This window comes from Symphodus melops (assembly GCF_947650265.1).
Source record: "Symphodus melops genome assembly, chromosome: 21".
Lineage (NCBI taxonomy): Eukaryota > Metazoa > Chordata > Actinopteri > Labriformes > Labridae > Symphodus > Symphodus melops.
This window is the reverse complement of record NC_136711.1, coordinates 10,037,389-10,052,464: the sequence shown is the minus strand read 5'-3', so window position 1 is coordinate 10,052,464 and position 15,076 is coordinate 10,037,389. Positions and strand designations below refer to the sequence as shown.

Below are 15,076 nucleotides of genomic sequence, written 5' to 3'. Positions count from 1 at the left end.
AGGTACTTCAGATATTCCATTAGAAAAAAATAGCCGCCAATTTAATATAATGACTATCAAGAGTTTAATAAAACTTCAATTAAATAGTGTTGTCAATGTTTTATGGACAGATTTTCATGTTACTTCATGTAAATATACAGGAATGGAGACAATATGTATTCTTTGTAAAGTCCCTGCAACAACAACAGATATAAACAGAGAGCTATCACCTGTTATTTTGGATTTAGAAATATTTCCTTTATATCATTTTAAATTATAGATGAATTATGTTAGTAAGACAAATATACAGGTCCTACAGATTTCAAATGCTTGCAGACGACCCCTGATATACCTTCAGTTACTTCCTTAAATGCTTCAACAACTTAAAAATACAGAGATGAAAGAAACGATGGACACTTGACCTGGCTTGACTTAAAGGCATTATAACCGGTGAGACATCATTTAAAGCCAACGTTAAGCAGTATAAAAAAGAAAAAGTCTGTACCAACCCTGATTTCAATCTCTATCCCAAAGAAGACTATAATCCCACAATGCTTTAGCCCCTATGTAAGACTTAAAGGGCAACATGTAAACCCTCTTCTTCTGATGTCACATTCTTCTTTGATGACCCGGGAAAACGGGTCAAACCTGCCCGTCAGTCCCCAACGCTGCTTTTACAGCCTACAGTCCTTCGTTGTTGTTAGTAGTCGATGAACCGAAGGGAAGCGATGGTGGAGGCAAGGCGACGGGGCAGCAGTTTGGCCGTCTGTCGGTAGTCCTCTGGTTTTGCCCTCAGCAGAGTGACGATGTGCTGCAGGGTTCGTGAAGGCTGCAGGCCGAGAGCATCCATCACATTACTCAGATAGTCTGTGGAGCAAGAAAAGGAGTCATCATCCCAACTGTACAGAATAACTCAAGTGGATGCTACATTCTGCTTGCCACAGTTTCTTAAAAGTCATCTACTGTTTCGATTGATTTGTCTACCGATATCTGTGGCTAGCTGTTTGGTGGAATGGGTGCCAAGTTGGGGAATGAGCAGGATGGCGTCACAGTACGTCTGCATGGTTGCCCGAGCGATGGAGCCCAGCCAGTAGTCTGCTGTGTTGTCCAGCTCAGGAAGGTCATCGCCTAAAAGAGAAGGAAGGTGATGTTTTCAAAAGTCAGCCAGTTCACAGCTGTTCATGGTTTGTTTGTTTTTTTCAAACAGGATGGTGACACGAGTGTATCGATCATTTCAAGAGCACAAAAACACTTCTTCAATAAAACAGACGTGCATGCCCTTCGGCTAACACTGACACAAGTCCATGATGTGTTATGAATTATCTAATTGTTTTCCTTTGTCAGGACTGGTGTGACCCTAACTTTTTAGTTTTAAAATATTTAAAATTAGTATATAAATATATATATATATATATATATATATATATATATATATATTCTTATTATAGTAAACTATACATCACTGTGTCATAGAAATGTTTGAAAAACACATGAAGCAGGATCTGTATTCTCCCTTTTATAGAAATGTGCTGCAAATTAAACGATTGTAGGCTTGTTTCAAAACTGCAGAATGAAGGTTTAGTTTTGTTCATTTGTTGGAATAAGTAGATCATTTTATAACATGGCAAGAAGTTTATTGTGTCAGGAGAGTCTCTGTCACTTTAAACAGTGTGGACCCTCGTCATATCAATGGGTATAAAAGGGGAAAAAAGTCAATTTATTTGTAATAGGCAATATTCAAGAAGGGTGATACGACTGGGGGAAAAAAAAAAAAAGGTTTTAAAGAAAAATAAATATTATGTGGAGTGTAAGAGTGAGAAAAGAGGGAGGATTGATCCGCAGGAACCTTGCTCTGGAGGGAAAGGAAGCTTCCCAGCATGAAGGGCCATCTCGAGAGCTGGGTCCTCCTGAGTCACAAATGGCTCCAGGTGAAGGGGCAGAGACATCAGGAACTGTCCAATCTGGAAGACAGACATCAAACTCATCAGAGAGTTCTGGGATAATATGTTATTTTAAATGTTTTAGTTGGGAATAAGCACATCAGTCCTGGTTTATGGATGATTTTAAATGGACTGTCACTGACATTTGTGATGTATTCTTGAGGTGACAGGCTGAACGTAGGCAGGTCCTCCGTGTAGCTCTCACCAGGTTCCTCTTGTCTCTGCACAGAAACAGACATCAAACGGCACAAGCTGAGATTAAAATAGACACCGAGCGTTTAACACTCAAATGCACACAGGCGAAGCAGAAGCTCTCTGCCATGCACTCAAACAGCGTCAAAGAGGGTTTGAAATCAAATCAACGAGAAACTTGACACTTAATCACCTCCATCTTGGAAACGAGGACGAGCTGGTGTTTGATCTGCAGGAAGACAGAGTCGAAGGCCAGCTGGTTGGCCTGCTGGTTGAGTCTGGTCAGAGCTGCTCTGGCTTCTGCTAACAGGTTGGAGTTACCCGTTCCTTTCTCCTGATAGACAAAGGAAGAAATGTATGAAAGCAGCTGCAGAGTTTACCAAGGGAAAGTTTAACAGGATTGAGCTCTATTCTATTGTGTCTTGATACCTTCAGGGAGTAGAGGACCTCCATCAGGCTGTTGTATTCAGCCATGTTTCCCCTCTGAAGGTAGTTGTATTCCTGCCAGGGGTTCTTGGTGGCGCTCTTCCTCTCAGTGGAGCTGGCCTCTTGTATGCCCGTCAGGCTGCGTGGGCTGTACGACTCTGACAAGTACTTACCTGCCGTGCCCAGAATCCTGCAGGGAAGGTGTTCAGAGTATGAAATGAAATCGTTTACAACTCCATGTTTAAAGTTTGTTTCTCAGAGATGAAGGGTTCAGGGAGGAAAGAGAGTGTTCATCTTTTCTCTTACTTGTTCGAAAGCTGCTGCTCGAATTCTCCACATTGTCTTAGGAGTTCTCCACAAGTGGCAATAATCCTGAAGAAAACAGAAAACACATCTCTTCAGAGAAGGGTCGCTGTGGTGCATCTTCTCAGTCCAAACGGAATTGGCAGTTAAATATTAAATTTTGACTTTTGTTTGTGAGGACACCATTATCTGGATGAAGGTTGTAAATCAGCTAGTGGGCTAATGTTTGGAGCAGCTCCCAAAGCCACATCAAAGGACAGCAGCCTCCAGGATTATTAAAGGCATGTCTGTGTTTGTCTCTGGTCCCCTCCCTACGCTCAACCGAGGTGATGAGCGCTTCAGCCGGACCCGATACCTGAACACTTGGCTCAACTCCCTCTGCAGACTCCACGACATTCACCTCATTGACAATTTTAATCTTTTCTGGAACCGTCCCACTCTCTTCGGGCCAGATGGCCTTCACCTGAACAGGTTCGGCACCCACACACTCACAGGCAATATTCTCTATTCCATCCACCACTCTGCACCTGCACTTGATTGACTGATGACCCCACACACACACCTGCGCCACACAGGCCCCTCCCACACACCATCTGCTGTTCCACTGGACTCAATTCACCACATCCCTGTCATTATCAGCAGAGAGCGGAATCAGCATAACCCTCCTCACAAATCCACCATTAACATCAATAATCTCAAACCTCTTCCCAAAGCTCAACCACATCCTACAGTAAATCAGTCTCCACTCACAATCAACATGGCCCTCCTCAATGTCCGCTCTCTGCTGAACAAGTCTTTTATTATGAATGAACTGATTTTAGATAGAAAACTTGATTGTTTGTTTTTAACTGAAACTTGGCTGGGTGCGGATGCACCTGCTGTTCTCACCGAGGCCTCTCCACCTAATTTTAACTGCTTTTATTCTACAAGGTGTGGTAAAAGGGGAGGTGGCACAGCTTCTATAAGCACAAACACTCTTGCCACCAAACCTATTTTATTTGAGCAATACACCACCTTTGAATATCACGCAATTGTTTTTAGCAACCCTCCGATTTTATGTGTCACCTTTTATCGTCCACCTAAAAGGTGTAGTCTTTTTATTCAGGAATTTTCAGAATTCTTAGCAATTTTACACAGTTCTTTTAACATGATTATTTTAACCGGTGATTTTAACCTTCATGTAGACAACCCACTAGACCCTCTGTCTAATGAGTTTTTAAATATTCTTAATTTCATGGATTTTACCCAACACGTCACACAGCCGACTCACAACAGAGGGCACACCCTGGACCTGGTCATCACATATGGCCTGTCCACCGGGGTGTCCTCTGTTGTTGACCTGGCTGTGTCGGACCACTACTGCGTGTTTTTTAACATCACTGGTTTTATTCAGCGGGAGACCTCTGTGAGAACTATAACGAAACGTCATCTAACCCCTGAAGTGGCTGCAAATTTTAAAGAGGTTTTAGAAAAATGTCCACCTACTGTTTTACCTGCCCCCTGCGATCTTATTATTGATGATTTTAACAGCAGACTACGGTCGGCCATCAACACAGTTGCCCCACTTCAAACAAAAATCATCAGTAATAAACCAATACCCCCCTGGAGAAATGAAGAACTTAAGAAACTGAAACGTAATTGTAGGGTCGCAGAGAGAAGATGGAGAAAAAACAAAATTACAATAAACCATCAAATGTATGCCGAACAGCAAAAAATATACAATAAAGCAATAAGAAACTCACGCAATAATTATTTCTCAAACCTTATCAATAACCATAAAAATAACACCAAAATTCTCTTCTCAACAATAGACAATCTACTCAATCCAGATTTTAACAAACCTCATTTTAACGCCACTGACTCCCTTTGTGAGGAGTTTGCAGACCACTTCATGGGGAAGATTGACACTATCAGATGTAACATTTTATCCTCCCAAAGTAATATGGTTTTAAGCACATCTGGGTGTCTGTCTTCACCGGAGGAAACACTGAACAGTTTTGTCCTGGTTAATGCTGAGACCCTTGATAAAGTTTTCTCCTCAGTGAGGCCCACCACATGTCTTTTAGATCCAACCCCAACCTCATTTTTTAAATTATTTTATGGATCCTTCAGAGAAGAGCTTTTAAACATGATGAATTGCTCTCTTCAGACGGGGGTCTTTCCTGCTGCCTTTAAAAGGGCAGTGGTGAGGCCCCTGCTGAAGAAGAGCAATTTAGATTTTAATGATTTTAATAATTTTAGACCAGTATCTAACTTACCATTTTTAAGCAAAATTTTAGAAAAACTTGTTCTTATTCAGTTGAATGATTTTATTAACTCACATAATGTCCTGGAGAAATTTCAGTCTGGTTTTAGGGTAAACCACAGCACCGAGACGGCCCTTTTAAAGATTTTAAATGATTTTAGATTAAATTATGATTCACAGAAGCTGACAGTGTTGATTCTACTGGATCTGAGCGCCGCCTTCGACACAGTAGATCACACTGTCCTTTTAACCCGTTTGCAGCACATCGGCCTGTCCGGTGCTGTTCACAAATGGTTTACCTCATATCTCACAGACAGGACATTCATGGTAAGTCTAGATACTTGCTCCTCTAAGGTCCATAAAGTCACATGTGGTGTGCCCCAGGGTTCGATTTTAGGCCCAGTGCTTTTTAACTTGTATATGCTACCTCTAGGCAGTGTCATCAGGAGACATGGAGTCAGCTTTCACAGCTACGCAGATGATACACAGTTGTACATCTCCATGTCTCCTGATGACACAAGGCCAATGGATGCACTTTTTAACTGCATTTTAGACATCAAATCCTGGATGGCAGATAACTTTCTCCAGCTTAACCAGGACAAAACTGAAGTTTTAGTCCTCGGTCCTGAGGCTCAGAGAGAGAAACTTTTACCCAAATTACAGGCACTATCTTTTAATCCATCCACACAGGTGAAAAACCTGGGCGTGATTTTAGACTCTGAGCTGACTTTTATTCCACACATCAAGAACATCACCAAAATAGGTTTTTATCATTTAAAGAACATAGCCAGAGTCCGCCCCATTCTCTCTCGGGCCAACACGGAGACGCTAATGCATGCTTTTATCACCAGTCGTATCGACTACTGTAACGCCCTGCTCTCTGGTCTTCCTAAAAAGAATATTTCATGCCTACAACTCTTACAAAATTCAGCAGCTCGTGTCCTGACGAAGACCAGAGGGCGGGCTCACATTACTCCGGTTTTAGAATCACTGCATTGGCTCCCCGTGTCTTTCAGGATCGATTTTAAGGTTCTTTTAATGGTTTTTAAGTGTATTAATGGTCTTGGGCCTTCTTATCTGTCAGAATTGCTTTTACCATATGAGCCTTCGCGGTCCCTGCGCTCCTCCGGCAGACGTCTTTTAGTCATCCCAAAAGTCAGGACACACACCCACGGCGAGGCATCCTTCAGTTTTTACGGCCCTCGCCTCTGGAACAGCCTGCCGGAGGACCTCAGGGCCGCAGAGAACGCTCATATTTTTAAGAGCAGGCTCAAGACCCACCTTTTTAGTCTAGCTTTTAAATAATATTTATTCATTTTATCTGTTATGATTTTAGCATATTACTTATATCTTACCATCATTCTATTGGTTTTAGCTTTATTCAGTTTATTGTTTGGCCTCATTTTAAAGTTTTATGTATTTTACGTTTCTTGCCAGTGTTTCCTCCGAGGGAGCCCTCTGTGTCGGGAGCGGTGGAGGGCTGTGGCTACCTGGGCGCCGTCCTGCGGTGTCTGGGTGGAGGTCAGGGGTCTCGGCCCCGCCTCCCCCGGGCACCCTGTGATGGTGCCCCTGGTGGCCGCGGCCGATCTGCCGCTCTCGATGCAGACGGCTCCTCTTTGGCGTTTACTTACCTGGTTCATCCGTACTCAGCCTTCTGTCCATACCATTGATGCTGGTGTGTGTGCATGTGTGTGTATGTGAGTAGGTCTGCGTGTGTGTGTTGGAGCGTGGGGTGACTGTGAGCATGACTGTGAGTGTGATACTGTCTGTATGCGTGGGGGATGGGGGGAGGGTGGGAATGATTTTAATGTGATTTTAATGTGATGTTAACATGTAAAGCACTTTGTGCTACTTTTAAAAGTATGAAAAGCGCTTTATAAATAAAGTTTGATTTGATTTGATTTGATCTGAGAAACGCACATCTTGAAGGTGAAACTGCTTCATATTGTGTGTATGTGTGTTTTGGACGTGGTCCTTTAGTTTGGATTAGAGACCTCTGGGGATAACTTGAGCCCTGAAGCAACATTGTGATAGCAGAACAACAAGGTTTTATTTGAGCCTCGGTTATAAAGTGACCTGCCTGCTGTGCCTTTGTTCTGGCACTCTCTGTTCACAAGCAAAATTGCAGAAATGCAGGTGACAAATTAAAGTTGACAGTAGGTTTTCTGGACTGACAAAATGGATCCAAAACTTTTACAAGACAGCCCCACTTTAGTACTAATATATATAATATGTCTTATTATGATCAACCTGACAGAGTTCTGGAAGGCCGTCCAGTCTTCTTGGAAAAGAGATGAACTTGAAGTATCCTCCAGTTTGCATTTCTTCCTGATCGACTGCAGAGTCGTCGAGAAGTCTGACACATACCTGAAAAAGGCCAGAATCAATTCAAATTAGCTCCACACTGTAAACCCAAGAAAAATGATACATATCAACTAAGCACTTCTGCTTAAGTAAGTATAGTGTACTTAATGGTGACAATGAAGGATCCTTACTTGGTGAAGAGGGCTTTGAGGGCTTTGAGGAGGCCACACACGGCCAGCCCGTCTGTCAGTCTGACACAGCGGTCCACAGCAGCACCGGCAAGACCGAACAACTTCCCAACAGAGTGACTCAACTCTTCCACACAATCGATGACCTCGCCGTGTTCCTGAAACACAAGAGAGTACAGGGAGTGTGAAAGTGAAGAACTAAGAATACAAAGTTAATCTGTCTGTGTGTGTGTGTGTGTGTGTGTGTGTGTGTGTGTGTGTGTGTGTGTGTGTGTGTGTGTGTGTGTGTGTGTGTGTGTGTGTGTGTGTGTGTGTGTGTGTGTGTGTGTGTGTGTGTGTGTGTGTACAAACCAAGGGTACAGCACTGATCTGGATGAGAAGGTGAGCTTCCTCCAGTTCTCCGTACTGTAGCTGGTAAGGCTTGTAGGGGTCATACAGCACACACACCAGCTCCATCACTTTCAGCAGGTTATTCTCCCCTGTGAAGGAAACACACAACTCGGAGCATGAGGATCAAACTCTGCCCACGCCTCCAGCAACTACAGCCACGCCTTTTCCAAACACAGACCCAGGTGGGGCAGCATGGCGGCTTCCAGGCTGTGACCGAAGGCGGAGGCGGTGTGATGGAGTTCGAGCAGGGCGTCGAGACGCTCCTCTTGCGCTGAACGCTCAACGGCTGCGCTCAGGCAAACAGGGATGGAGGGCACCATGGCACCGAGGGTTTGGATGAGCAACACCGTCACCACCTCATACGGGTTCTTGAACACCTGTTTAGGATATAACAGTGAAAAAAAACAACATTTAAGGTTATCATAAAGGAGCTTTTACTTTCCTCTGGTTGATCATGAAGGTAATGATAAAGGAACTATCCAACCAATGTGAATAGAGAGTTAGCATAGCTGGAACTTGTCACCGCTGTGCAGCTTGTAATGTGTCTGGAGTTTTTACTTGACTGTGTCTCACCTGGCTGCTCCATTGTAGCTGGGCGTGCCACGTGGAGAGCAAGGTGTCGTAGAATTCAGACAGCTGCTGATTCAAACTGAGCTCGCTCTGAGAGAGATCCTGCCACATGCTCACCAACTGGCCCTGCAGACGAACAAAACAGACGCTCGTTTATGAACTTACCAAAGAAAAGGCCTGCACCTGACGGAGCATAAAAAGGGACGATATCTTTGCACGGCTCATTTTTCAATCATTATCACAGTGGGGCCTGTAGCACCTACTTTATGACATTTGTAGTAGTAGGCGAGGAGCTGTGGCATTCTGTCTATCTCTGTGAAGACTTTAACAAACAGCTTGGCTTGGTCTGCAGAGGGAAAAACAAACGTTAACAGCTGAACATTTGTGTACACTGAAACTTGTGAACACACAAAAGGAAGAAGTTTGAAAGCTTGAGCGCCACTGCGTCTTACCTATAGACATGGAATTAAAGGTTGCCACAATCTGTGGGCTGGCCAGAGCCTCCAGTCGGTTTTTCAGAGCCTCCAGGTGGACACACTTTTCAGAGTAGTCGGGCGTGTCTACCAACATGGCCAAACTGTTCTGCATGCTGGTCAGCTTGGAGGAAATGACTGCAAGGTCCTGGAAGAGGAAAAGATATTGAAGGTGAATGACCACATGTCTGAATGTTCCAGGGTCAGTTTTTAGACGCTTAAACGCACAAACAGCCCTGTTCGTTTTTGTCCAGTCAGAAATTCCGTCAGCTGGATGGAGTTGTTCCAATGTCTTTGCTTTCTACCTGTGTTTTGAAGGTCTCTTCGATGTCTGCACTCAGTGTGCTCCACTTGTCCGCCTCCTGCAGAGCTTCAGCTGCCAGCTGCATGCGACCTTTTACTTGATCAATCTCCACCAGGACCTGGAGGAAACACACGGACATATGAAAACCATCCATCAGAAATATCCTTCAAGTATGCCTGTGTTTGCAAATGTACCAGAGAAGAACTTATGCACACCTGCATAGACTGCACAGTGTCTTGCTCGAACTTCTTGATGTCCTCTTTGACCAGAATCATTTGATCTTTGAGGAAGGAAGCCTCCTGTTTGAGAGCGTCCACATCTCGCAGCACTCGGGGCATGTTTTGCAGCGCCTGGTTACTGGTCTCTACACCAACAGCAGTAGTCAAAGAGTTAATGGAGAACATGACAAATAAATATTGGTTGTCACTCCACAATACGTGTATTTCAACAACATGTGTAAGATGTAAAATAGGAAATCCAACCACTCGGGGTGGTTGGATGCTGCTCACACAAAACAGTTACAAAGCAGTTTTCTGCACTTTTTTTTGCTATGTCATCTGTATCAGTGATTGAAGGTTATCTGACAAATTCACCTCTGTATCATATTAATGACAGTCCAAAAGAACCACAAACGTCATCCTAGCTAAACAAAATATTGAGCGCCAACCTAACATCTAGTCTGTTTAACACTTACTTTCTGATTAAACAACTGGTATTACAATAATAATAATATTTATATGTCTGCTAACTGTATCTGTGGACAGCACATTCACAGTGTGGTTCTTTAGCCAAACTACTGATACACCACATTCATGTCAAGAAAGAGAAAAGCTCATATCATCATTTTTCATAGTCTCGCCACTTATTTCATTTGATTTACGAGACAATGTTGCCAGTCAATCTTTAAAAATAAAAAGCAATTTATCAATCAAATCTGCCTTAAGACGGTTGTAATAAAAATGTGGACTGAGCCTAATGGTCATTTTGGAAGATGTTTTGAGTGCTTTGTAATTGTAGCCACTGCTTTATACTAACTTAACCCTCTCTAAACCCAAACTGCAGTAAGAGATTATAGCACAGCTGCTGTATCAGGATTCATAAGATGTGAGCAGGTGTTCATGACAGTAAGAGAAAACAAGGCCTGTTACGCAGACAGAGGCAGTGATAATATATATATATGAAGAGGTAAGTCATACACTCACCCTCAATGGCATTGTTGACTTCCTGGATGAAGAGCTGCAGCTTCATGACCAGCGTGGCTGCGTGTGTGTCCGCCTTCCCCGGAGCCTCCTTCTGCACCACCTTGAAGGCTCCATTCACCCAGTCCTTCACATCGAAATCATCGTCCAGGAACTTCGAGAAATCCATCTGACCTCTTCACTCCTTCCCAAACTGCTTCAGTCCTCTTCTGTGTCATCGAGCCATCGCTCACGTCAGCTAGTTTTTCCCAAACAGCGGCTTCGACACGAATATAAAATAAATAGCCCACGAAAATGAAATTATCATCACAACTAAGTAGAGTTCCAACAAGGCGACAGCTTCCTCCAGAGTTATTTTTAAAATGTCTGCGACTTTAAAGAAGAATATTAGACATGTTTCAAAGGTTTGTTGCTAGCAGTGCTACCGACACTTGACAACAACTTCCTCGTTGTGCTTTCTATTTACCTTCCCCGGAAACAAGTGTCAGCACAAAGATACCGGCCCTGAAAAATATTGCCGCTAGAATGACGCATATTTTGACACATATTAAGTAGTATTATATTTCCAGAGAGGGAAACTAAAGGGACAAAAAAGTGTTTATGTTGGAACAGTGTCACACCTTTAATGTAAATACTGTAAAACGCAACCACATAAATTAACCCATCTGTCACACAACTATACATTTTTTATTATCATGTTTACTTTAGCATCTTTTGCACTACTCACCACTGCACTATTATCTTTTTTACTCTTGTACATATTAGTATTTGCTTATTTGTGTATATTTACTGTTGTACCTTGTACAAAGAGAGGATAGTTCAACAAAGTTAAAACTCCTTGTGTGTAAGTTTACCACCCAGCCAATAAAGCTGATCCTGATCAATAATTGATTATTGTAGAAACATGTCATAATGGGTCCTATTTTAGGCTACCTGAACCCATCTTTCTGACAGCCTTTCCGAATAAGATGTGTAATGCCATAAAGGTGTTTTACCTACTATTTTTTTTAACAACACTAAGGTCATGTTGAAGGTCATGCCCTTCTATCTCACTGATCAAGAAAGTTTGTTGGGCCCTCTCACAGGGGCTCACATTCAGACTGGCTTGCAAGTGCTTATGAAAATATATATGAATATGAAATGTGCATTTTTTAAATGTTTTTTTTCTTCTTTTCTTTTGCTCTTTCAATAGGAAATGCAATGCCAGGTCTAGTTTTGTGTAGCCGTAGGCCTACACAAAACTAGACCTTCAACATTATTAACAAACCTAATTACAATTTAATAAAATATCAGAATAAGTATCGGTAGGCCTACAGATTGTAACTGAAAGAAAGATCTGTGCATCTACAAAAATAAAGTTCAGTTTGGATCTCATACGGTTGAAAACGTAGCACTACAATGAGTCCAAACAAAGCAAACGTGTGAAACATGTGAAAAAGGGAGCTTCGACCAGGATAAGTGTTACTGGATGGCTGTAACGGATCCTCCTCTTCATTTGACTGCTTATCATGCAACACTGTGTGATGCATCTTGTCTTGGCTTTAAACTGATGGGGGGGGGGGGCAATACTAACAGCAATATAGTATTGCTGCAGCAGGCAGTTATCTCACTGCCAGTCTATGTTATGAATATTATGCAAACATAATACAAGAGAACTCTGGACGCTGAGAGATAAAGCAGTAGACTGACTGAAGGTATACATCAAATAGCAACACTTTCTCAGAGGACACACACGGTAAAACTTTTTCAACTTCTCCGTCTTTGGTTCATTTAAAAGAGATGGGAGTTATTGATGATGTAAAGGACACATTGTCAAAGGCAGTTTTTACTCCTTCCACTCTACTGTCTGGTCGAGGTGGACTCCACATGTGTCAGATCCTCCTGTGTCTGGTCACCTTCATCCTAGGCCTTCTCCGAGGGGGGAGCAGCCACACTTACTGGAACTATGCAATGTTCACCTGGGCCTTCTGCCCCATCATGACCCTCATCATCACCGTCATTGAGATGTTCAAGCTGGATATCATCCTCAAGACGTGCATGGACTGGGCTGACTTCACCACAGGGATGGCCATGTCTTCTTCTCTCATGACAGTCTCTGTCGCTATTTTCTACGCCAACTTCTACGCCTGTCTGAAATGCCTGTACGGCCTGATAGTGAGCGTGTTCGCCATCGTGTGTGCCGTTTTGTACGTCCTTGAAGTAGTGAAGGACAAACTGTTGGACAAGAAAAAAGGGGTCTACCTGGCTGCTCTACCTGGGTTCTGGAAGGTTCTAGAGGCATTTGTGAGCTGCATGATTTTTATTTCTTTGTCTGGTTACAGAGACCGGATTGCTCTGATCTTTTGTGTCATAGCATATGCTATTCCTTTCCCCATCCTGCCTTTAATCATCGCCACCAACATCCTCAAGAAACTGAAGAAGTGTTTGCCCTTTAACCTGGACAGATTTGTCTTCATATTTCTTGTGATCTCTGTAATACTGTATGTATTCGCTGCGATTGTCTATCCCATTTTTATGTTCAAAAACAACCCTCGGCCCCATGACTGCCCACCTAGCTACTGTATCTGGGCAATACAGTTTATGGTCGCTTTTTTCACTTATGTGAATCTCATTCTTTTCACACTGGATCTCATTTTTACCCTGCTTGGCATCTGTGGCTTTAAACGCACTTAAACACAATGAAGACTTTTAGTTAGTCCTCTTTATCCCATCAAAGCATGAAAACTAAAAAGCAGGGTGAACATTTCTGGCTAATTTGAGGTTATATAGTAATTACCATATTTGAAGCTTGTTCCTCATTTGGTGAAGGGTTCACCTTGAAGTTCACATATTATCTCTGATCCTGTATTTATCATGCATATTAACTCATTTATTTCAGCCCTGATCAAAAACAGGCTGTTTTTGTGTCTATACCTTTAAATCCAAGTGAGCTGTGTGACCCTGCCCCTCTCTGGATAGGCTTGGGTACCTCCCAGTGTCAGACTTGGTCTTTTTTTGACCTGCCTTTTTGCGTTTCCCCTCTGGATTTGTCTGCAGGTGCTTTTAGACTTTTTGTGTACCATACCTGACTGTTAAATAAACCTGCTTTTTCGTACCAGTTGGAGTCTGCTTTTGAATCCTTCTGTGTATGTCTTTGTTTCATTTAGGAGCAATGGATGTGTGTAAGTAGAAATGTAAAAAAGGGGGATAGTCATCGTGATCGTAGAAGATTGTACAGTTCATTTCAAATACTGATTTTGGATTCTGAATGGATTGCCTGCTGAATGTAACAAACGACATACTGTGCGTGAAAAGTCTTTGGAATTTAAACATTCACACTCGCTGATGGGTAAATCATTGAACATTTGAATAAGGGGAAGGTGTAAATGAGGCATGTCCTCAGAGATATGGCTTTATCTATTTATTCACATGGCAGAGCACAGGTTTATAGAGACTCTTTCCACCCTTTTTTTGCCTTAAAGATCCAGGCTTCCTACTTTGAGCACCATGTGCGGCCCATTCAAGGGCTGCCAGGGCATTCTGCGCCTCCTGGAGATAATTTTCAGTGGTCTTTCTCTCATCATTGTCGTCTTCAGAGGTCGGATGGTGAGTCCTTGGGGTGTCTGGTGTGAGTTTGTCTGGGTTTTCTGCTTCACGGTGCCCCTGGTCCTGACTGTGGTGGAGGCCAGAATGTGGCATATCCTCCTGGCAGCGGTCCTTCCAAACTGGGCTGACCTGACCTGTGGGCTGACCTCCCTGTGCGCTGTGATGATCACTTCAGCATCAGTGATCTTCGCAGCTGTTTTTGTTTGCCTCTCCTGTATCGTCAACATCCTGTGTTTCATCATCTCCTCGGTTGCAACCGTTTTCTTCCTGATTGACGCTGTGATGCAAAAAAAGACGTTTCCAACCGGATACCTCTCCAACTTGAGAGGAGGACTACGCACAACAGAGGCGTTTATTGCTTGTATAGTTCTCACTGCTGCTACAGATCACTTTGTGACAGGTGAATGGTCTTTTCATCCATTTGGGATGATTTGCAGCATCATTGTGTTCGCCGTTTGCCTACTTGTCACAGTTGTCATCATTGTTCTACATCTTCTGAAGCTGCTGCAATGTCTCCTCTCATTCGGAATCAACAAGATGGAGCTTGTGTTTAACTTTGTTGCGGTGTTGTCGTACCTGCTCGCTGTTCTTCTGTGGTCCACCTTCGGGTACAAACGCTCCGGGTACAATCCTTACATCTGCAACAAGTGCTCCTTAGCAGACGTAAACACTGTTACCACAGGAGGCATTGTAAATCTTGTTTTTTACATTGTTGACCTGGTGTTATCCCTCAGACCTCGCTAAAATTGTTCAAAGGATGGAAACACTTATTTGTGTGTGTAATATATTGTACTCTTCTGAATAAAATCTTTATGAGGAATATGGATTATCGGCATCTTTCAACTTAAAAAAAAAAAAAAATTCGCCTGCATTGTTTTTCACTTCTAGTTTTCAAATGTTTTGATATAAAGTTTTTAAAAATATAAACAGATGACGACAAATATGCAATTTTATGAGATTTATGAAATGATTGTTGTG

The 15,076-nt window shown here is 42.8% G+C and overlaps 4 protein-coding genes across 4 annotated transcripts in view; 3 read left to right on the top strand and 1 right to left on the bottom strand.

The window, feature by feature from the left end:
* Positions 1-15,076, top strand: part of LOC306842289 (heparan sulfate glucosamine 3-O-sulfotransferase 2-like) — a 264,943-nt gene that overhangs the window by 38,100 nt on the left and 211,767 nt on the right. The window lies entirely within an intron of this gene.
* On the bottom strand, positions 41-11,020 carry cog7 (component of oligomeric golgi complex 7). The gene is made up of 17 exons (XM_079372436.1): positions 10,517-11,020; positions 9,530-9,678; positions 9,316-9,432; positions 8,990-9,158; positions 8,801-8,883; positions 8,541-8,663; positions 8,146-8,344; positions 7,929-8,056; positions 7,581-7,735; positions 7,336-7,452; positions 2,844-2,909; positions 2,541-2,727; positions 2,305-2,445; positions 2,063-2,140; positions 1,826-1,940; positions 964-1,107; positions 41-846 (listed from the first exon to the last, which is right to left on the bottom strand). The coding sequence occupies exons 1-17, from the start codon at positions 10,680-10,682 to the stop codon at positions 680-682; spliced, it is 2,304 nt and encodes a 767-aa protein (XP_079228562.1). The 5' UTR covers positions 10,683-11,020; the 3' UTR covers positions 41-679.
* LOC306817522 (myeloid-associated differentiation marker-like protein 2) lies at positions 12,293-13,186 on the top strand (the record flags this gene model as incomplete). The annotated part of the gene is made up of 1 exon (XM_079334468.1): positions 12,293-13,186. The coding sequence occupies one exon, from the start codon at positions 12,293-12,295 to the stop codon at positions 13,184-13,186; it is 894 nt and encodes a 297-aa protein (XP_079190594.1).
* Positions 14,000-14,842, top strand: LOC306817509 (myeloid-associated differentiation marker-like protein 2; the record flags this gene model as incomplete). The annotated part of the gene is made up of 1 exon (XM_079334453.1): positions 14,000-14,842. The coding sequence occupies one exon, from the start codon at positions 14,000-14,002 to the stop codon at positions 14,840-14,842; it is 843 nt and encodes a 280-aa protein (XP_079190579.1).

Excerpts from the sequence above, each read along its gene's own strand:
- cog7 (XM_079372436.1), bottom strand. The coding sequence starts at position 10,682 with ATGGATTTCTCGAAGTTCCTGGACGATGATTTCGATGTGAAGGACTGG. Across the intron at positions 9,433-9,529 it reads ACACTGTGCAGTCTATGCAG|GTCCTGGTGGAGATTGATCA; the intron begins GTGTGCATAAGT and ends TGTTTCCTCCAG. Across the intron at positions 7,736-7,928 it reads AGATCAGTGCTGTACCCTTG|GAACACGGCGAGGTCATCGA; the intron begins GTTTGTACACAC and ends CTTGTGTTTCAG.